The 23,571-nt window shown below is 40.4% G+C and overlaps 1 protein-coding gene across 4 annotated transcripts in view; it reads left to right on the top strand.

Moving 5' to 3' along the window:
- Nucleotides 1-4,462: 4,462 nt before the first annotated feature.
- The window catches only part of GABRB2 (gamma-aminobutyric acid type A receptor subunit beta2), a 140,602-nt gene continuing 121,493 nt past the window's right edge, over nt 4,463-23,571 (top strand). For 2 of the 4 annotated variants that reach the window (XM_058035078.1, XM_058035075.1), the window contains exons 1-4: nt 5,766-6,015; nt 6,788-7,020; nt 7,147-7,238; nt 8,038-8,105. In XM_058035078.1, coding sequence (XP_057891061.1) covers nt 6,944-7,020; nt 7,147-7,238; nt 8,038-8,105 — 237 coding nt within the window. In that variant the 5' untranslated portion in view covers nt 5,766-6,015; nt 6,788-6,943. Of the gene's footprint in view, nt 4,481-5,585; nt 5,746-5,765; nt 6,016-6,787; nt 7,021-7,146; nt 7,239-8,037; nt 8,106-23,571 lie in introns of those variants that run through there. The other 2 variants (XM_058035077.1, XM_058035076.1) reach the window with 2 other exon arrangements.

Raw genomic sequence — 23,571 nt, 5'->3', positions numbered from 1 at the left:
GGCAAGAAATGTCCAAAGTTGCCATGGTGAGAGATAAAATGCAAAGCAGTGCTTTGAATTTGCTGTGTAACAACATCAAGTATGGGTATTACTCAGCTGCTTTTGCCACATATGAGAATAAATTTACAAAGTTAATACCTTGATTAGTATGACTATCCAGAGCTGCTTCCAGTGACAGATTCTTGTTCTGGCTGGTTCATTCACAGCTCTTCCAAGTGGCTCTGAAGACAATTTTGTCACCCTATTTAAGATTTCCCTGAACTGCCCACATTTGGCAAAGCAATCAATAGGAGCTGTTGAAGTGACCTTATGGTCAGCTTGTGTGGAATCAATACAAAATGTCCCTCGGCATCAGAGGGGAGGTCACACAAAACCAATTCATCAAGGCTTCACAGCCTCTGTGAGCCCCCAGTCACTGCTGGAGGACTCAGCATACCTGTGCCTTTGACCTCTCTAATAAGACACCTAGTTTGAAAGACTAAGGACCTTAGAGGATCCAAGACACCCTCTAGTTTGAAAGCTGTAGCCTCAAAAAATATAACAACCTGAGGATGTTTTCATTTCCATCTAGTACTTCATTAGATAAAAATTAGAAAGTCTTTTTAATTCCCTGTAAATGTGGTAGAGACCACATTGGTAAAAAGATTGAATAATCATATCTGTTAGGTCTCTTACAGTTTTTTAACACTGAGTGCTTTGTATGATGGACCTTGATGTTGCTGTTCCTGACCTGAATGTGGATTTTGCCATTAGTTTCAGTAGGGATTGTCTTGGGTGCTGAGCCAGTGTGTGCTTCCTCTACCTCACCTGTGAACCTGGCATGGTAATATTGTACAAACTGGCATGAATGAGATCTATTCCAGATCACAGCTGTTTGTAAACTACCAAGTCTGAGCACAAAATGGGATGGGTGGAGAGAATGAAAGAGAACTCTCCACAGTAACACTGAAATATTTTAAAGAGAGATCCTTGAATGCAAAGTGGTAAATACTGACAGTATTCCTAGGGGTTTTTGCTGTGTATAGCTTCTTGAAAGGGATTATTCCACAGTAAGTTTTGTGATTGGTTTGAGTGGGTTTTTTTTTCCTGTCCTGGCATTCTGAATTTTCCCAGGATTATCATAATGTCCTCTAGGCCCGAGCTGCAACACAGGTGCCTTGCCATCTTCATTGGCCCCCAGCCCATCTCCATGCTTTCCCTTTAGGCAACAATTCTCTTTCTACAGAGGATAATCAACTCTTTAAAAACACTCTCAACTCAACAAAACTGGTTTATTCAGACTTGGGGAATGCTGCTGAACAGAAACATCTTTCAGTGAAATTTCTACCTCTTAGCATCTGGAAACAGAGGCAGATCCCAGGTAAAGCAAGTATTGATTCCATGAAACATAACTTGTTTCTGCAATCTGCTTTCAGCTGAATCTTGCACAAACATCATGAAGGAGATTTAGACACAGTAACATCATCTTGGTGCACATTTTTTTGCTGTCTTTTAAGCATTTTACTATCCTTACCCTATGCAATCACTCATTCTGCCTTGCCCTGCCTTCCTATCAAAGGATATGGATGCTGCAGATATTTCTTAGCTAAGTGCCAATGTAGCTAAAATCAAGGAATTAAAAAATTGCTGTGTATATAGCTGTTAAACTAATTTGTTCCACCACCTTGAACCAAATAGGGCAGCTTTTTGTGGTGATTTCCTGATTTGATAAGAGGACTTCAGTTCTCAATCCATAGTAATTCTCAGTGCCTGATACTTTGTATTTTTCCAGTCCCCACTGAGTTGCTTCCAACTGTCTGCAATCAAAGCACTTGGGGATGTTTTGTACAGTCAACTTGCCTTTTTTTTTTTTTTAATCTGTAATTCAGTTTCACAATAAAGGACTTTCTTCAATATATACTTAAGTTCTGCTGATCTCAAGCTACACAAAAGATTTTTGTTTAAAGATATAGCAGATCCTTGACTCACAAAATACTGCCTGGGTCAAGAACTGGGATAAGATCTTACCTATAGTGTCTTTAACCCTGAGGAGATGCATGTAGTGAATTAGAGAATGAAAAAATATGAGCTCCAAAATCTAAAGTCTAACAGAATTATGCAAACCGAGATTATTATTTGCCCCTCCCATTTGCTCTTTTACAGTTAAGTGATAGTCATGCTTATATCAGGTGTTACTTGTTTCCTGAGCAACTTATTGGACTAATTTTCTGTACAATACTGAGAAATTAATATTTTTTAAGAGCCAAGAGCAGAATAACTGGAAAGTCTTACAAAATTGCTTTTGTCAATAAATTTACTGGTTTGGATTCTTTTGGATACACAGTAGTTGAAGCTGATGTGAATCCCAGAAAATTGGGGCTATGAAAAAGTGAATTCCATTGCCCATGAAAAGCAGATTCCAGACACTTGCATGAATATTTTTTTCTGTGTTTGTGATGTAACAGGTATGTTTATGCTGACATGCTGATTGCTAATGGGATGGTGTATGGTGGCACACTAGATCTGGACACCTACAGTGAAAGTAAAGACACCTAGATAAAGTATATTGAAACCTTGTTCAGGAAATGTCTACAATGGTTGACAATATTGTGTTGTCTTTCACATGAATTTATATCTTTATAGGATTTGGAAATTGAAATAATCAAAATAGTTTATTATTAACATTCTTCTGTTAATTAGATAATTAAATGTTATCTGATACATGGAAACAACTTTCACCTGCATATTTCTGATACTGCTGCATCCTATCCAAATGCTAGAAAATTCAGGACTTTGACAGAACACAAAAGCCTGTTGAGGTGCAGTGAAAATAATTTTTTTAAGTGGGATTTTGCACTTGTTGGTCACACCATTTGTGATACAGGACTACTGTTCTTGGGGTACCATCAATCAGCATCTCTTCTGTCTCTACTGACTTGAGTGACTGAATCTCTTGAGAACCTATCATGAAACTCTTACTCCATCTGGGAGTTTATTTTGCACAACAAACACATTTACAGCAACCCATCTGAAAACCTTTTAGAGTTCTTAGTACATGGATTGGGATATTACTTGTGGTGACAGGAAAATAATGCTGTAGCCAAGGGTTGACAAGATGAATAAGTATGATGTTACTTTATTGCCCATTTTTTGCATAGCACCACACACTGCTCAGCAAGGACTGTGTGCCATTATTTCAGAGTATTTCAGTTTTTAGGGTATTTTTTTTCCATCTTGAAAGCAAAGAATCAAAATACTCTGCAACTGCCATTTAAAATAAGACCATCTTTGCTGGCTTCTCTGTGAGATTACAGCACTTGTACTCTAATTGAGATATTTTTAGAACCAGAAGCACCCAGCTGGGAACCAGGTTGTTTTCCCATTGTAAGACACCCAAAATCTTAGCAGTCCTTAAACATGCCACATGAACAGTTCTGCATTTTGCCAATACTGGTGTTCACACCAGTTATTTCCTTCACTTTTCAATCAAACACACAGACACAAGTGAGAACAAGAGGGAAACAATTTATTTGACAAGTTACTTAAAATAAATGGGAGATTTTGAAGGTGATAAGAAATTTTAACTGGCAGAGATAGACCACAACCCCATAGTCAGAGAAAAAGTGGTATTGTGAAAAATGTATAGCAAAGCATGAACACATTTGTAGAAGGAAAAGTGTTGTATGACTTTGCACACTGTCAATAAATAATGATGAAACCCCTAGCCCACAGGCTTGTCTGGGCACACAGAGCCTGCAGGGTTGCTAAGACAGTGTTACTGCTACAGACACATTTAGATGGTGGTGTATTTACAGCTAGCAAAAATAGTGAGCTGTGCAGATCAACCCAAACATGGCTCAATGGAACCTTTATATTTCCAAAACCCAAGGATATACATTAATTTTCCATACATAATGCACCATGATATCCACGTATATTGAATTTGCTAGAGAAATGTTCAATTGCTTTTTGCTAGGATAGCCAGACTGAGAGTAGGTTTCACTACACATGGCACAGGGGTGCTCTGGGCCTGGAACAAGTGTTCTCTGACTTAGTGCATACACCAGGTCAGAGATTTGGCATTGCTTGAATTCTTCTTAATATGAAAATCAAAAATTCTTGTCATTCCAGCACCAAATATTACCAACCTTCAGCATCAGGTTCATATTGCTATCTGGTCATATTCAGGTTTGGCAATGGCACACTTCTGTGATGTAATGGTAATTAATAGCAGACACTCAGAAACAGCTCAGGAGTGTCAGATGTGCTCCCAAGTTAGCACTTGCAGGTGAATTTCACAGTGCAGGATTTATCTTGCAACCTCCTGGTCTTAACATATGATTGCAGAAAGCAAAAAAAAAAAAAAAAAAAAATTGCCTATTATACATCTGAAGTGAAATGATTCACTGCACAGCATATCCACCATCTTCCTTTCAGGGCTATACTTGAAGAGGTTTGGCAGTGAAACAGCCGGGCTGTGTGAGAACAGAAACCTCCGCTGGTGAGCAGGGAGAGCGGCTCCGTGAAACCAGCCACGGAACGAAAAGCTGCAAAATGGGGTGGGGGCCGTGGGTGTTTTGGTTTTAAAAACGCTTAAACGTTCTTTAACTTAGTTGTTTGGTATTTTTTTTCCTATTGAATACATAAATGAGAAATTTATCACCCACGCAATCTTGTCTGTTTCAGCAGGAAAAGTGTGTTTCCTCACTCTGTGCAATTCCAATTCTTACAAATGGGAACAGGTAGTGAAAACGACATGACGAATTGCCCCCAGCCCCCTAAAGGATGGCTATTTTGTTTCTGGGAGGAAAACCCGAGCAGCCACTCACTCGAGGCGCAAGGCAGAGCGTGTCGGTGCGAGGCAGCGGCGGGGAGGGACGGGGGCACGGTTCGTGCCCCGGGAGCGGTGCCAGGGTGCGCTGGCAGGCCGGGCCGGGCCCAGGGGGAGCCGGGGGCGGCCCTGGCCCCGCTCCAGCGGCAGGGCAGGTGGATGCTGCGGGGCTTCCCCGCTCCCGGCGCTCCGGCCGGGGTGGCTGTCGTTCTCTATTAAATGGCTGCCTGCTTTTCGGGGCTGCCGACTGATTCACGGTTTGGCTGCTTATATATATATATATATATATTTTTTTTTAGCAGCTCTGCCGTCTCTCGGGGGCAGCTCCCCCCGCTCCACCCCGCCGCTTCCCTAGGTGAGGCTTCATCCCACCGCCTCGCCGTCCGCCCGCACCCCAGCCCTTCCCGGGAGCCGCCGCCGCCTCCTCCCCGAGCATCCCCCCGGCCCCGCTCCCCTCCTGACTCTCCTGCTCCCCGGCCAGCGTGCGCCTGGATGCGGGCTGGGGCCGGCCCGGCCGTGCGGGGCGGATCGCGGATTCCCGGGGAGCAGGAGGCGGTGGCCGCTCCGGGGGCGGCGGGGCAGGGCAGGAGCTCCGGAGCGCCTCAGCCCGCGCCGGGCACCGCGCCGTGCCGGGGAGCGAGCGGCTCTCCAGCCCGCCTCGATCTCTGAGCAGCACCTTCACCCTTGTCCCTCCCCCACCACCCACCGGATTTTTTTCTTTTTTTTTTTTTTTTCCTTTTCCTCCTCTTTTTTTTTTTTTTTTTCCCCTATTTTTTTTTCGCTCCTCCACTCTCTCGCAGCGAGTTAAATATTTCTTTTGTTAATTGACGCCCAAAGTGTTCCCAATCCCTTCCCCGCGCCGCCCGGGCCGACCGAGGACGTGTGCACGCCCAGATCCGCTCGGTGAAGCAGCACAGATCCGCGGGGCCGAGCGGGTATGTGCGTGAGGAGGAGGAGGAGGAGGTGGTGTAAAAGGAGCGACGGGCACAAAGCAGATTTGAGAGGAATAATTTAACTCCGGTGTTTGTTGTTTTTCATGGGTTTGTTTTTTCCCTTCTCTCTCCTTTCTATCTCGTTTTCTGCTCAGGATTTAAATGTCACTCACAGCATCCCTAGATCAGCTTTCCGCTCGTCTCCGCTTTCTTCCGAGGCATTAACTGGATCACACGCTGCATTTGAAGAGCCTGGGTGTTTTACCCGCTAAGGTAAGTGGGCTTATGCACCTACGCGGGCTCTGGGTGGTCACTGAAAGCCTTTCAGGGTGGTGTTTTCCTTCTCCTTGGCCCCCCTCCCCCAGCTCCGTGGCCAGGTTCCGTTCTACCTGGAGAACTCGCATCCCCGGGTTAACCATCGGGCGATGTAGGGAAAATGCGCCGGGGGGCAGCGGGGTCGCGGGGGCTGCGTGCCGCCCCTCGGGCACCAGCCAGTGACCAGCGGGAGCCGGCGACCCCCTGGGTTCCCAGCGCCTGTGCTCCGGGAATAGCGCCTGGCATCACAGTAAGGAAAGAAACAGCCTAATCCCCTCTTACAAGAAACTATTCGTCATCATTTTTTTTTTTCTCCTCCGTGAGAAATATTGTAGGCGCTCATCTCCCTCCTCCCCCACCGCCCGCCCCCGTTGCCAGCGCCGGCTCCTTTGCCCGCACCTCTCCTCGCTTCAGGCGCTTCCTTCCAGGGACTAAAAAGTTAAGCTGCCCCCTCTCTCCCCCCACCTGCCCCCATACGTACGCAGTGCATTCTCCTTTTTAACTATTCTCCCTGTGCCTAATCCGAGACCGTCCAGCCCCCCCAACGCTTAAACTAGGTTGCAAAGCCGCCGTACCTTGCAACTCCTAAAACTTCTCTTCTTGCTGTGATTTATATTCTATAACAACAAAAAGGACAACAAAATATACTGGATCCTCCTGTGGATTACTTTTTTTTTTTTCTTTTTTAAATAATGCATTTCCTTCTTCCCCTTTAATTTTTTTTTTCAAGGAAATTTGCTCCATCTCCAGCAGCAACCACTGCTCCTTTTGATGTTGTGGTACGCCGTGCGCATGCGCTTCACATTAGAATTACTGCACTGGCCAGAATAAGTTGGATCTCTTCTTCTCTTCACTGAAACCCTAAATCATATCAAAAGCTAAAGGGATGCTGAGAGTCCGGAAAAAGGGTTACTTTGGGATTTGGTCATTCCCTTTAATAATAGCTGCGGTGTGTGCACAGAGGTAAGTGATTAAGGTATCTCTTTTCCTTTACTTTGAATTGCAGTGCATGCTGCTGCTGAGAGAAATGTACAGCCGGGGGCTGAGAAATCAGATATAATACAGTATTATTCTTTCTTTTTTCTTTAGTGTCAATGACCCTAGTAATATGTCACTGGTGAAAGAGACCGTGGATAGACTGCTGAAGGGCTATGATATTCGCTTGAGGCCAGATTTTGGAGGTAATTTGACTGCTTTTGCATAAGAGAGGTTGCATATCCGGGCTGGGTGCGTTGTGTATGGGGGCGGTTTCAAACGTCTTGTGGGTGCTGTTGCTTTGGGGGGTGTGTGTATTGCCATTTCCTGTAGCTGATCCAAAGTTAAGCCCATTGTTTCTCAATTTTCTTAGCAAAGGATGCTTTTAATGCGATCACTTAAATCACTTGTATATTCTTAATCGGTCCCTCATTGTGTGTGATGACACTTTACCAACCTGTAATTAAACCCTTGCTTAACTGGTTTTATGGAGATGCAAATCTCCCTTAAGTTCACCCATCGTTTGCTCCTTTCAGCCTAACGTGCCTGTGATCACAGCTACTATTTTCTAGTATAAGACGTGCCGTTAACTGATACAAAAATGTCATTTAACCCCCTGCGCGCTCCTACTTCCAACGAGTTTGTTTATTTCGGACAATGTGTTCCCTGTGGGTGGCCCTTTACCCCCGCTCACACACAGACACACCTTGTGGCCCCCATCGCTCCCGGGGCTCGGTGCTCGCCGTGCCCGGGCTGAGCGGGCGCGGAGCGGGCGCGGCGGTGCCGCACGTGTGCGCTGTTACATAAAGCACCGCCTCGGCCCGGGCCCCGCGGCCGCGCTGGGACCCCGCTGCGGAGGGCAAACGGGGGGGGAACGCTTCATGCCTCCCTCCCGGCTTTCTGTATGTCGCTTCGTATGTGCGCTGCGCGTTCGCCCTGCTAACTCTGCTAAGAACGAGTTAAGTTCTTCGAGATCACATTGCGGACCATCTTGTTGGTTTGCAGGTCCCCCAGTGGCTGTTGGCATGAACATAGACATTGCCAGTATAGATATGGTGTCGGAAGTCAATATGGTGAGTACTTGGGCTTCGGGGCTGCTCGCTCTCCGAGGGGGCGGCAGCCGCTTCCCCCGCCCCTGCCGAGGCGGAGCGGGGCGTGAGGGGACCCGGCGCGGCCTCCTGCCCTGGGGAGGCGCCGGGGCGGGGCACGCCGGCTGCTGGGGGGGTCGGGGCGGCCTTCCCCCGCTGACGGCGGCGGATCCCGGGCGGGCAGCGGCGGCTTCGGGCAGGGAGCGGCGGCTCGGAGCGGGGAGCGCGGGGCCGCTCCTGCGGCAGCTCCGGGGGCGCGCCCGCCCTCAGCGCCTTCCAGCGAGCAACGGCGCCCCCTGCCGGCCGCGCGCGCGCACCGCAGCCGTGCCCCGCGCAGCCGCCGCGCCTGGAGCCCGGCCCCGGCCCGGTGCCCTCCTTGTGCGCCGGGCTGAAAACAAATAATAATCAGTGATAAGAACCTCTGAGCGCTGCACTTGCCATTATAAACAAAAAAATAGGGGTTTGCTTCTGTGCGTGTTCAAAATTTACCTATTTTTTTTCCTAGCCTGATATTTTTTTGGATGGTGATGAAAGAGTAGATGATTTTAGGAGTTTAATTTTTCCAAGATGTTTGTCTCTTATTTAGAACTGACTGTCCTCAAGTACTGAACTTGTTCAGAACGTAGTAATTTGACGTGTTTCTTTCTGTGTTTCACTTACATCCCTGGGAGACTAATGATGTGTGGAGAAAATTGGACAAGTCTGATTCATACTTTAGAAACAGCTGCTCCTGACTTAGATTAACCTTTACTAACATTCAGTTTTATTATTTGGGAATTTTTGGGGTCAAATTTTGAACTTTTTAGCCTAACTTGCATCTTAATTGGTTAAGCGTGTGGAATTTGGCCTAGCGCTCATAGGGGCTTATAAAGAACGACAAAAGGCACTAAAACATAGTAGCACATGATGCAAAAGCGATGCAAAATAAATGTGATTTTGTCAAGTATTTGTGAATTTGCAAGTTTGTTGTTTGAAGCAAACTTATCATTATTCTTGAAGAAGTTCCAAGTAAACATTTTTCTAAATACAGGTGTGATTTTAGAGCTCTTGCTGTAGCTTTAACCAGGCATTTGAAAACAACACTTGGGAAGTTATCAGTTGTTTTAATAACATTGTACTACTAAAATATTTAGTTCCTCAGTGTCATGGTTGGGTTCTCAGAGATGTTGCACTGGATGAATTGGCAAACATTTGTTCTCAAAGTGGATGACTTGTGTGATGTGCAGGAGTTTTTTCATAATGTAAAATAAAGCCCTTGGCCTAATTTGAGGGTGACATTACAGGTGATTTTACTGTGGGACAGGGAAGTGTTGGTGACTGTTTGATGCTGCTCTTTTTCAAGACACCAGGAGACCTGAATAATTTCACCTTCTGAAACATTACTTCTGGGAATTTCTAAGGGGCTAAAAGGGGCTCCCAAACTTTGTATCACTAAACTTGTTATGGTGTTCTACCTTCAGGAGCTTTAAGTGCGGAGGAAGAGAAGTACATTGTATTTTAAACCACTTGTGTTTCATTAACAGAACTGTGGGTAGGAGAACAGGGGACACAGAGTTATTTCTTAGCCAGCCCTGAGCAGTGAGGGAAGGAGGAGGGTTCTTTGCTGGGGCTGCAATCTACCAGGTCAGTGTAATATCCTCCCATCCCTTCAGAACTGGAAAGTTCATGTGAAAAAATTGTTGAAAATCTTCTTATTCTTTTCTTTGTTTCTTTAAATGGTTTCTAGACATTTGGTCTCCAGTTAAAGGTGATAACACATCAGAACACGCTTACAGCCTAACTATATAAGGCAGTATTATTTTTAGTATTCTGTAGTCGGTTTATTGTGTTTCTATAATGAAATGTTTGACCTTTCTGAAAAAGTCTTTTCAGACTATCTGCAGAACTCAGAGGAGGAACTGTATCTACAATTTTGTCCTACTAATTTGCCTAAAGCATTTAAGCTCTGGGTTTATTTTACTCCAGGAAGCCACCTATTCCTTAAACACAGGCAATCACGTTACATAAATTTTTTTTTTCACTTACAGTTTCAAAAGAGATACCAAACCAAGATTCGAATCTGCTTAATTGCAAAATGTAACACTTGATTTTACAATGATCTATATAACATAGCAAATCCCAATATACCCTGAACATAACCTGAAATGAATGAGGAGAGAGACATACAAGGAAACAACAAAATCCTTAGTATGCAAGGCCTTGGCTTTTTTACTTGCACATTCACCAGAATTTGGAGTAGAAACCAGGAGGAATACCATGGAATGCCAGCTGATGCAAAGCCTTCTGAGATAACAAGAGACACAGAACCTTTTGGATTTATGGGCCTGGTTTTTTTGAAGCATGGCCTTGTTGTAGCTTTGTTTGTAGTCATGGCAAACACCACTGACTTTAGATAAAGGCAGATCATTCCCTGGACTCATGTACTGACTCTTGGGATCAAATTTATGCCTTGGGAGAAAGGCTAAATAATCATAGTTCTTCAGCTTGAGATAACTTCTATTAATTTTAATGTTTATTTATTTTAAAATTGCATTTCTTTCTCAGTCTGGATATATTGCAACTACCATGTAAACTTGTGCCACCCTGCAGGAAGAACTTTTATGTCACTCCAGTGTCATGGAGTAAATCATGAAGTTTGCACTTTGTTGAAGGATAATTTAGACTTGCTTTGATAGAAAGTACGAGTATGTTAAGGATGTTCAAGAATATCATTGTTGACTTTGAATTCTTAAAGAGGTGAATTAGAATTTGTAAAGAGCACTTGCATCATAAAGAACTCAGACTGTATTAGGCTTTACAGGTGCCTTATAATTATTTCTTTTATGCAGCAGAGCTGAAACTGTAAGCTATTTACCTTGGGCAGTCAGAAACTTGAACTAGCCTTTGTCTGAGTTTGCAGAAATGGTTTCAAAGTACTGGTACTTGTCAAAACAATTTGTTCCAGCTCAGAGGAACGCACTGAGTGCGCATGAGAAAAGTGGGAACTTCAAGTGTTTGTGGTTATCAACAAATATCATGACTATTTGGTCTAATTCCTTTGTATTCTGCAAAGAAAAAATCTACAGCAGGTATTTTATGTGATGCAGGAATGATTATGGCTAATTCCACACACTGCCAAGTCCTGCAATATTGTTGAGTGTATTTTTATTGTGGTTATACTATAGATTTTCTTAGGGATTCTCTTATTCAGGGAACAATGGAGAACAAAGATGGAGATCTGTGAAGGTTGCTTACATGGTTTTCCTGGGCTAATGAATTTGATGTTATGTAAGATTAGATATGGTGCACTGGGTATACTTTCGTTTCCACATCTTCCTCTCAGTTAATTTTTGGAACAGACCCCTTGAAAATGTAGCAATGGCAACCATTCTAATTTTCTCCTTTTTTCTCCCAACTATTCCCTCATAAACTCTTTGAAAAATTGTTACAGGATTATTAAAACGTACAGAAATAAATTTTCTTCCCTAGACGCCCCTGAAGATTCTGTGTAACATGTTCTGCATGTGATCTATCTAGATAAGACATGAGGATTTCTATGGATAATGTTGGTCATGTGTTAGTTTTCAATGTCTTGGCTTATTCCCTATTAAATAGGTCAACATTTCCTTCCTTTTTTTTCCCCCCTTGGTCTGTGGCTATTCTGGGATTCTAGTACAGAATGTCTTGAAAAGAGAGAGAAATATTCTGTAGCTACAGATTTTACTCAGGAAATATATTCTTGTTGAGGTATTGGGTTGTATATGTGTCCTGGAGTGGCTGTATGGTCCAGTATCATTATGGTCTGGTTTTTTTGGTCTAGATATAAGTATAATTAAATATAACTGTTCACTCTGTTGGTCATTGGGGTCTGCAGAGAGGAACCTGAAGTATTTATTTAATTCCAATGTTTGCTTGTCTAGTGTGCAGGTTTTGGCACGTGGAGTCAGTGCTGTGTGTGGAGTTAGAGATGATATATTGGTTTGTCTTAGTGGGGCCATTACTGTTGATTGAGAGCATAATCCTTCCATCAAGTGGGAGTTGGAGAAACAAAGGAGCTGTTACCATCTATCAGGGAAAGGTTTATTTCTTATTGTGTGCTAAGTTTTACATAGCAGAGCCTAATAGCTTCAAAGCTCTAAAAAAAAGCTTTTTATTTTTTCTAATATTATATTTCACTTCTGTATTTGAGTTATGCCAAAGTTGCACAAAACAATAAGTATAATTCTTATAGATCAGAATATTCTCAGAATCGTGCAGGCATAGCTGTAATTTGCTGGTAGACCTCAGATTCTGAGTTGCTCTTGATACTGGAAGCCCACTACTGGTTTACTTAAAATCTCTCCTTTTTCTTGAGGTATGTTCAGTAGAGGACATTAACAAAGCTCAGGGTTTAGATTATTAAATAGCTTTAGATAATGAAAACAACAGGACCTGTGTAGCTGCCTCTCAAGTAGCAGCAATTATCTTTATGTGGGTAAAGGGAATAGATGGCTTGTGATATAAAAACAAATGGGCTTTAAGTGGTAAGAAAATAGGGTGGAGCTGTTCCAAACCCCAAAACTTCATGGAAAAGTCCTGATAGAGAAAATTGAAAAGAGGAAAAAATGTCTTGTATACACTGGTGTAGAAAGAGATGAGGAAAGTGGTCATGAAAATGGTTTCTGTCAGCAATATTTTCTTTTTTTAATCCTTCCTAGTTTATGTTGCTGCACATGCTCTATAGAGAAAAAGAGGAGAGAACAGGGCTGGAAATGCATTGAAAATGAAATATTGGAATATTGAGAAGGTGCTGCCTTGCTAAATACTTCTGGTGCCAGAGATAGTGGGTTTTATTAGTTTCTCTGTGTCATAAATGCATGTGTTTCTTCACATAAAATTGCATTTCTCAGCAGACAGTTTGAATTTGGCTCTTGTCAAATTATTGTGCTTATGCATTACTGACTCATACTGAAATGTGTCTACAGAGACCTCTGTGAATGCAGAGCAGGTGATGTACATCTTAGAAGTGAGAACTTCTTTTTACCGAAAACCTTGTTTCACCTTTTCCTTCGGTTACTGTCTGGAATAACATTGCAGGACATTCTTGAACTGAACTAAATTACATTAGTATGGATTTCCTTTTTTTGTTACTACATGTCACTAATTCAGGCATTTTCCTTTCTTAGTTTAAAGGTATGTAAAAATAAATACGAGCTCCTATGTCCAAACAAAAATATTTATTCTTGAGGACCAAAATGAGTCTTCCTCTTGATGCTCCACATGTGGATTGAAGTTTTCATGCTGGTTTTGCTAGAATATGGGTAGCCAGAGCATGAAAAGATTCATCTAGAAGGTATATGCAGGAATATAGCAAGTTTGTAGGTACTTTTACATGATCGTTCACAAGTTATAAATTACTATGTAAATTTACATCTATATTATGTGTATCTATGTTCTACATCTCTAGAAGGGTGATGTAATTCTCATTTTACTTTAAGGTCAATATAATGGTTTGTTAATTGGATTGCACTTTCAGGGTGCTACAGTGTTGCAACACTTTAATCAGTAGAAAAATCTTGTTTGGTTGGTGGTGGTGATCACTCCCTTCTTCAGACCAGAGGATGGTTGTTAGAAATTTAAAGAGATTGCCTTGGAGGTGATTTGTACTACTGAATTAATAATTATTGTCTTCTTTTTTTCTTTTTTTTTTGTTTTGTTTTGTTTGTTTTTTCCTTTAATAAAGTCTTGATCTATAAACATTGAAGTGTTTTGGCTCTTGCCACAGAAGAAAAGATAAATTTATCTTTAATGTATTTTATGGGCAGTGTCTTGGTGCTAATGCGTGGGAATGAACATGAAGTGCACTTGTTAGCTCCTGCTATAGGCTGCTTTATTTCATAACTCCTCTATTGAAAATCACATAAAATCTTTATAGATGAGCTGTGTAGTAGAATAAAAGATTTTTATGTTGTACTCTACAAACTTGTTACAAGTTTAAGCTGTTCCAGTAGTTGTATTTGTGCTCCTTAGTGACTCCAAAGTCTGTCAGTGCATCATGACTAAATCCTTATTATTCCTCCCTCCCTTTTTTATCCTCATACATCATGCAACCCTCTGCAAGGTTTAGAATAGAACCTTTAGTATTCAATCATGTTGAAGAACAGTCTTGTATAGTAATTTTTTTTTCCCAGAAGTAATCCAGATTCCTAGTAGACTTCCAGTGGTTAATGCTGTAGTTCTCAGATAGTGCTTCTAAGAATTAAGTGAGCAAGGTTCAGTCCCCTCATTTCAAAGGATGGTGCTCATCCTCAAGGTCATTTTTGTAAGTCCCTTTTAAGACATGGAAGATGGCATCTTATTTGTCTTTAGAGATGATAACTTCAGAAATAGTCAGATGTCTGTAGTTATTAAAACTGAAAACTTTGCTACTATGAGAGAATGCAATATGTCTGTACCTGTTTATAGGTATATATACATATTAATTGTAGCCATTAACAAATATTGTCAATTGTGGTCTGCAAAAAGAAAACCAGGACAGAATCATCCTTTGTGCTCTACATTAATTACCCTAACTGTGCTTCTGCAGGGATTCCCACCCTGCTCCCATTTCTAGAGATGCAGTGTACAGTGGATGGATAACAGCCAGGACAGCACAAGCCCTGGAGGAATAGTGACATAGGGGCATATTTACAGTTTCAGTCTTGCCTGACTGAAGGCCAGAGAAGGAGCAGTGCTCTCACTTCACAGCTTTTCCCTACAAATTTTTGCATGCAGATTTTCTGGCTAAGTATTTTCAAATTAGTTGAACGATGCAAAGATCCTCCCAAGACTTAGAATCACACCAACTGCATGCGACATTTTTGTATGAGTTTTTCAAATAAGAGTGTACTTAATTCTCAATAAAAACTAGAAGTTCTGTTCTAAATAAGAAAGCATTTCATATTCAGGAAATTGACATATGTGCAACTGAATACAGAATATGTAGATCATATTCAATGTAGTTTATCACAGGTCAGATAAAGCTTTGAGTGTGTGACCTCTTCTCCTGTCCCCAAACTTAAAAGAACAGGAGTACTGTGCTATTTCTATCTATCTTGAGATTCTTTTTCAATATCCATCAAAGTTAAGGCCTATTAATTTTTATTCTGTGAATACTGACAGAGGGATTTACTTATTAGTTTTCAAGTAGTAATTTAACTGTGTGGGGAGACAACAAACCTTCTAAGAGATGCATTTTGCAGCTCAAGGGTGTGCTGTTATAGTAAATGTGTCACTTCTGAGTCTTTCCACTGATTTTTCCTGTATACAAACTACGGATTCTTTGTGATTGTGCTGAAAGACAAACTCAACTTCATACGTTTTGAACAAAAAAATTACAGAAAGCTTGGCCTTGGACAGGGGCAGAATATTAAATTACCCTAATGAAAGCCTTACTCAAAAAATTCAGCTATTATGTTAGACATTGCCTAAGCACAATCATTTTGTCTGTATTTGCATAAGATTTAAATATTATAACCTGTCTGAATGGGCTTCAGTGGGAACAACATGCCTGCTCACCTGGAGCAGCTCCTTCCTGAGTAGATGTGCACTGCAGATCTTTGTGAACTGGGAAAGGTAAATCATCAAAATGGCAGGAACTTGTGAATTTAATATGTCATAGTAGGGCACAGAATGAATGACACGCACGCTGCAAAGAAAAAGAAGAAAAGTAAAAAGAAGAAAGTTTATTTGTTGACCTCTGTGGGGGGATAGAATGTAGGAAAATAAAAGGTAGTGCAAAGGTAATCTCACCCCTGAGGCATTGGAGCTGCACTAATTACCAAAGATTAGGAACAGGCCTGCCCTTAACAGGCCACAGCTGTGTCCAATAAGGATGAGTGCTATAAAAGAGTGGGGTAGCTGGGTGAGGAGAGAGCTGGAGTTTGTTGGCTGTGCTGTGAGGAGATGACCATGAGAAATCACTGAGAAGGTATGGGACCTTTGCAATAAGATGACAACAGACCTTGAGATATAGATGTACATAGAATTCTAAAAGTGACTCTGGATTGGAGGATGAGATTGCTGCTTCTCTAATGACACGTGTCAAACTAACAGTTTTATCCAGAAAGGAATGAAAAAACAACTGTTATTTACATAAAAGTGCATGAGAAATTCTATTACAAAAATGTAAACATCAGAAAGCTTAGAAGAACAGGGCGACAGTAATATTTTTCAGAGATTAGTCACCACAATTTCCTTGAACAGTTGGTTTGGGCAAAAGGCCCTAATGTGCAAAATGCTTGAAGTGTTGTTTATTTTTAGATACAACCCTTGGAGAGAAGTTGTTACTAGGTGTAGAGTTAAGTAAAGGTCATGCTAAGCCCAACTGAGATGAGAAGGTCTTCCAGCAATGTGGATACTCATATATATGGGATGCCTCAGAATGGTGGCTTGTGATTTAGATTTCAGAAGTCTTTCTCATTCTACTTCTTGCATTACATACAGCTATGAAGCAGCCAGAAGTTCCTATTGCTTTCAAGGAACTGAAGGCATCTATTTTCTCAGTGAGACCTAGCTATTAAAATGTAGTAATTAAGTACTGGAAAAAATACCAAAGCCTTTTTGAAAACCATTCACTGCCATGGATGCAGAAGCCTTTGGAAAATCTGATCCCAATTTCTATTGTAAATGGATTTAATTTTCTTTTCCATGGAAGTTTTAATTGTTTTTAATAATTGGAAGAGATTTTTTTCTTCTTGACTTAATAAAATTAGTGTTCAGACTTTTAAAATTTTCTGTATAGACCTTTAAAAATGAATATTGTTTAAAAAAGGAGGCGCATTACTGCAACCACAGCCAAAGTAGTGAAATACTGTTAATTCCTTTTGGTCAGTAAGGGTGAATGTGTTGTCATTTGCATAACAGTTATTACCCAATAGTCCAGAAATTGTTACGGTCCACTGTCTAATCCTTATTTTTTTCTTTTATAAGTGTATTTTTTAGTTAATAACCCTGCAGTTCCAAAGAACTTGTAAAGCATTGTGGGGTTTTTTTTCTTTCCAAAGGACTGGTGACCCAATAGACTCTGTTGGCTCTCTCAGGTGTGTCATAATAAGAGTTTTAATCCATGTTTGACAAGATGTGCACCAAAGGAGGTGTAAAATTTAAGTGGAAAAAAGGAGTTTGAAGGTTCAGCAGATTTAATTCATGAATTAAATAATTTAGGAGTGTTTAATTATTCCTTATTAGGAAATGGTTTATTATTTTAGGTAATATCCAGGGTAGAAAGAAATAGGATTAAGCAAACATACATGTCATTTACATGTGAAAAGGAGCATTTTTCTACTTATTCTATCATTGTTTCTTTAATCATGTAAGTCCAGAAATGACCAAAGAAGCATTTTAATCAGCCTGGAATCTTCCTTAAACTCATGTGACTGTTCAATCTGTTTTACTGTCTAATTGCTCTTTTTCACCAACATTTTGTGTTGTAAGATACTTGTAGGAAGTCTATCCAGAATTAACAATGCTACAATTTGTATCTTGTAGCAGATGCTGCCTTAGGTTACTCAAAATAAAATGCTCAACAACTGCAGTAAATAGGAAAATGAGGTAAAATTACTATCTTTTCTTAATTTTGTAGGAAGCCTTTTCAAAGGTGTGGGAACATTTCCTGAATAATGCATAGCTGAGACCTTTCATATTGAGTTTCAGCTAAGAATATATTATTATAGCTGACATGTAAATCCTCAAAAAATAGATTTGTAATGGAAATTCCAGGGGACCCTTAACTATAATCATTTCTGTTAGCATAAATGCTTTGAAATAAATACAGTTTTTCATTAATCTACTATTATGTGACACAAGTGACCAGTTACAGAGAAATCTATAATAATTCTAGTGAGCCTGCTGCATTCAAATCTGCTGTTAAAAGTGCCCACCTCTGTGCATAGGCTCTGCAGAATGCTTTTGTGAGCTCAGGTCCCATGTGAGCCTTGTTTTGAAGTCTTAAAATGTGTAAATGTGATGCTGATTTTTCCACAGAGGCTATTTCTGCATGGGTTTCACAGATTTGTGGGCATTTGAGTGACTTGAAATGCAATACAAGATGATTCTTATAATGCCTCAGCCATAATTGTAAATGGGACTGGGTAATAGTCTCCAAAAATGTTAAAATGTTGCTATAGGTGCTCTTCTGAAATGAGTGGATGTTACTGGTGGTTTCAATTGGCTGTAAAGTCATAAATAAAACTTTGCTGGCAGTTTTAAGGGTATTTAAAGTCCTGTTAGTCCAGTCATAGGAAGAGTACACTTTTTTTACTCTTGCTCTTGAGTTTGTGCTATAACCAAACACATTTCTGAGGCAGCATTAGGAGGGTCATGTGGGTTCCTACCAGGGCCATACTTTGCCTCTTGTTAAATGGGAGACATCACTTGACATCAAAATCTTTCTGGCATTGTTTTTTCACTTTTAGTTAAATGAACAAAAATGAACTTTTTAAAATCATAGAATTGTAGCTGCATTGTTCTTCACAGAGAAAAGCAAGGCACAACTTCCCAAGGATACGCTGGGATTCATATTCTCTGAACCTCAGAGAAAGAGAACACAATTCTTATCTCATTTGCTGCTCCAGTGTTGTTCACAAGTGGAATGCATTGTGGAAGGTTGTTCACCTGCAGGGAATTGGTGGTTGGATTCTGGTGTGAGTGTTGTGATTCACTGCCCAATTGGATCCAGGTGTGTGCGTGTGTGTTGGGACTGTGGGCTGACAGTCATGAGGGCAGTTGAGTGGGGCTGAGTGCCTGGCAGGTTCAGTTTAGATGTAATGTAATATAGAATAATAGAGTATAATAAAGTAATTAATTACCCTTCTGATATCAATGGAGTCAGAGGCATCATTTCTCCCCCTCACAGGGGTCACCTTTTTTACTGTATAGAATCATCTTGGGTAAGCTAGATAGTAGTGCGAAGTCTAAAGTGTTGAATTAAATTTTGATTAATTTTTTAATTGCATTGATTTTTTTTGTTAATGTAAAGGTGTATGAACGTTTGATATAGCATATGGAAGTTTAGGATAGATACCTATGTCCCAATAATATGCTGGCTGGATAACAGTTTTGTTTATTGATGAAGGCAGCAATTATTTAGTAAAGATTGAGAATATGAGGTTTCAATCAAAATTGCTGCTTTTGGATATATAAAGGGCTTGTTTTAATCATTGTTTCAGTTGTTTTATTGAGGAAATGTTTTATGTATCTTAAATTACCTCTGGAGTTAAACTTCATGAAAACAAAGCATGTTTATATGTGTTTTCTTGTTGAATAACTCATATAAGCTGAAATGCAGTCATGGAGTTCTTTGTATTGCACTTTAACTGGAGTGCAAAGCTTTCCTGGTCATGGCTGCTCTGTTCCTCTACTGCTTGGTCTTGTTCTTCTTGTTTGTTGTTCATTTCTGCCAGTTTGGCCTGGCTCTGCAGTGCCTGTGGAGCCATACCTGGGTCTCTTTTTTCATTCTGGCTGATAAAGTGGTGCTCTGTTTGAGCATCAGTGTGAGCATGTTTACAAGCAAACCCAGTGGAGTTGTAGTGTGTGAATATCTGACCATCATCAGCCTTAGTCTGCCTGGCCCTGCCCTTAGCTCCTGGCTCTGGCTGCAGCAGAAATGACAGCCCAAGATGGGAGTTCTGGTGTTCTGCCCTCACGTCCTGGTGTGGTGAGGGCACACACCCAGGAGACAGAAGCATCTGTTTGGGGTTAGGCTGGGGTTAGCTCTTCTGAGCTGTTTGGGGTTAGGCTTGGAAGAGTTTTGCTGAGCTGTGTCCTTTGGATCATCCTGACCACAGAGTGGAGGTGGATGTGGGGGGAGTTTTCTGGTGTCCCCAATGGCAATGTCACAAACAGGATTTCTGTCTGGAGTTGTACGTAGCAGAGTAGACAACCATCAAGACAGAAAATCTGTTTCCCAGCAAATATTCCAAGCGATAAAGAACCTCAGGAGAAAAAGATAAAATGTGATATATAGGCAGAGTTGTTTCTCTGCAGAATATTTTTTCCAAATTTCCCTGGAGGAATCCGCTGTTCTCTGAGCATCCAAGAAGTTCATTGTGCTTCTGATCAGCTTCCCACACGTTCTCACCCACACTACTTTGCTGTGTCATCTTAATGTCATTTTTAAATACTAACAAAAGTATTTTGTTTATAATGCAGAAATAAAAATCTTGAGAGGGGAAAGAATGCCTTTTGCATGCTATTTTAGCAGATCAAAGCTGACTCATGAGTAGCAAATATGAAGTAATTAATGTATTTAAAATTCACAATTCCTGAGTTGCAAATTTAAGAAGTGTTTTGATTATAGTCATCAGATTCCATAGACTTTTTAAAATATGCTTAGTATTATTTTTAGAAAGTTTACCTTGCTGCAGAGTATTACATTTAGAACATAGAGGAGTATAGCAATTTATAAAGCTAGGTATAACTGGTGTTTTAAATAAATGACTGTGCTGAATTAAACAGTGTCCAGGTACACTGGAGGCCGAGTGGAAATATGGAAAAGCAGTCTTTCTGTGAGGAAAAAAATGCAGTTATCATTTAATCTGGTTGGCACGGGAAGTTTTAACCTTTGTTATTTACTGCTTTTGTGATGGCCCAAATGTCCTGTAAATACAGGAACATGTCACTGACACCATTGCAGGCAAGCACTCCTGCATGATTTTATTTGCATCAAAACTAAAAATTTTCAAAATTAGTCAATTTGCACCACATAGAACCTTGGAACTGCAAGGTGAAACATTAGTTCTTGAGAGGTTAGTAAAATTTCAGCCAGTTTCTTCTGGGAGAAAAAAGGAGGAAGGTGTGGATTTGGGAGTGAGAGCTTTGTCTTGCTGGCCCAATGAACAAATGTTTTAAAGAACAGAAAAATAATCCAGATGCACATGGACTCACTGGTAATATATGAGTAGCAGTGGAAGAAAAATTACTTGTATAACTATATCACATATGAGTAGAAGAATTGCTTAATTTAAGACTTAATTCAACTTTGGCTCTATAGTATTGTGGGCTTCCTCTTGTATCAATAAGAGTTTCCAAACTATGGGTTATGAAAAGCTGCAGTTTCTTTTTATTTTGCAGTAGCTGCCACCAAGCTGTCGTAATGACCCCTTTGTAAAAAAATGACAAAGAACTCTTGATTGAAGGAGATTGAACTGCAATTTTTGTCTCATGTGAGAACTAATAATCCAGCTCCCAAGCTATCTGAAAGATTCCCCAAAAGATTAATTTTTAAGTGTGTCTAAAAGGTTCTACAGAAAGCAAGAGAAATATTGTGGGGTTGTCACTAAATACAGTATTTCATGGTAAACTTTTTTCCTAAAGCTCTGCTGAGAAAACTGTTTCTAGAACTGGTGGTAGTGTAGCGCAGATTTGCAAACTTTCTACTCTGGAAACATCTCCTCCTTCTAGAGAGGGCAAGTTTTATCTCACCTGTTTGTTTTTTTTTTCTGTATACAAAAGCAAACAAACCAAACCAAAAAATTCAGGAAAAAAAGCCCACACAAAACTTACTTTTCAGAAACCTTAGAATATGGGTAAGCCTACAATTTACAGTAGTAAAATGTCTAGAGTTGTATATTTTTATGTGCAGTATTTTACTGGGATGTAGTTTATTAGTTTGTTTTTTTTTCCTGTCTCTGCTTGTGTACCTGTACTCCTGATATTAAGATAACTTGAATCTTAGAAGAATTATCGTAAAAATCAATGGTGTGATAGAGAAATAATGTTTTAATTCCTCCTCTCTGAAGACCTCAATGTAATTTTTTATCTATTTGAGCATGTGTTAAGCCTTGGAGCTCTCTCTTGAGTTAGACCAATATACAGGAATTTGTTGTTTCCCAGTTTAAAGTTCACCCTTTTCAAATCTCTTGTTCTAAATTACTGGTTGACTTTCTAAAGGTGGATGAGGTGAGGGAGGGCAGTGAGTTTTTGTTTACTTTCAATTTACCCTTACATCTACTTAAAGAAGGAATGGGAGAGAGAATGAAGCTATTTGATTACTTTAATGTCAATGGGCATTAGCAATTATGTCTCAGCTTTTATCAATATGATGATAATCATTGCTTATCATTATCATATGATGAAAACTTAAAATCTTGGAAAAAAAACATATGGATTTCAGAAAGACCTCTCCATCCTTCTGAACGCGATCCTATTTCACAAAATTAGCTTGTTTGCTTGACTTTTAGCAATATGAATGTTACCCATCCAGTAGTTTTAAGTTATATGAGAGCTGATTTTTCTCTAATGGTGGAACTTCACTATCCTATGTGCTTGGGCTTCCCAAATGCTACTTGCATATTTTTATGTATTATGGAACAATGGTTCTGTTCCCTCTATCACCTCTCTGCACCCCGACACAGGATTTTGCACAAATGGCTACATTATCAACAAGGCTTCAGTTTCACAGTTGCAAACCTTAAAACATGGTTTATAGGCAACCTTGTATTTTCCCATCCTTCAGCCCCTTTTTCTTCTAAAATTATTGATTACTAATTCACAGCTGGAATTTACATAGATTATGAAGGTAATAATCACAATCAGGAAGGTTAGAACAGTTGCCACATTGCTTCTGTCTCAAACGAAGTCTTCAGCAGAAAAGAATTGCTGTGTTGGGCTATTTGCCCTCATGTTTCCTAAATATAACTCAACAGCAGTCTGGTTCCTGAAGCCATCTGCATTAATACATCCAGAGAAAATAAAATATCATATTAGTCGCTTATTTTTTAAGTGAGCAAAACTTGGCAAAATTGAAAATAATTTCATAAGGAAATACCCTTTTAAGCAAAGACGGGATTATTAATGAGCTACAGCAAAGAGATTTTGAAATACTGGTGATTGTGCCTCTCTCCTGTTAATAGCTCCCAATTGTGGAAGTGCTTTCAAAATATTTTTTTAAGACTTAATTTTGAGAGAGCGGTAATTATTCACCTTCCTCTGAGATTTTTACTTCCTCTGTTTTCAGCCTAAAGCATTGTCTCTTAGCAAAAGGGTAATGATTTCTCAATGATTTCACAGTAGCAGACGGGGGAGGTTTTACGTAAAGACGTGGAACTCAGCTAAGCCAAATGTTCCAGCATATCAGCAGTATCAGTTTTCCAAAATCACTGTTTTTATAAAAATAGTCCTTTAAGTGGACACAGGCAAAATAAATTAACCAGTATTTCTGCTTGGAATAATTAATCATAATCAAACTTTTCTCACTGTTCAGACCTGCAAAAGTATTAATGTGAGGGCAGTCATTTAAAAGTAGCCTTCTTTTAGTTACTATCACTCAAATTTTGTAGGTTACTGTTCAGTATTCCTCTCTTCTACTGAGAAAGGTTATGCTGTCATTACATTGCAAACCAGAACTGTGGGCTGCAGTTCTCCCAGGAATTCACCTGCCTGACACACAAAATCCTCAGGATTATCTTTTTGGCTGGGGCTCTGTTGCTGTTGTTACTTTGCAGTTCTTTATTTC

This window comes from Melospiza georgiana, chromosome 15 (assembly GCF_028018845.1).
Source record: "Melospiza georgiana isolate bMelGeo1 chromosome 15, bMelGeo1.pri, whole genome shotgun sequence".
NCBI classification, from domain to species: Eukaryota; Metazoa; Chordata; class Aves; order Passeriformes; family Passerellidae; genus Melospiza; species Melospiza georgiana.
This window is presented reverse-complemented; position numbering and strand designations above follow the sequence as displayed.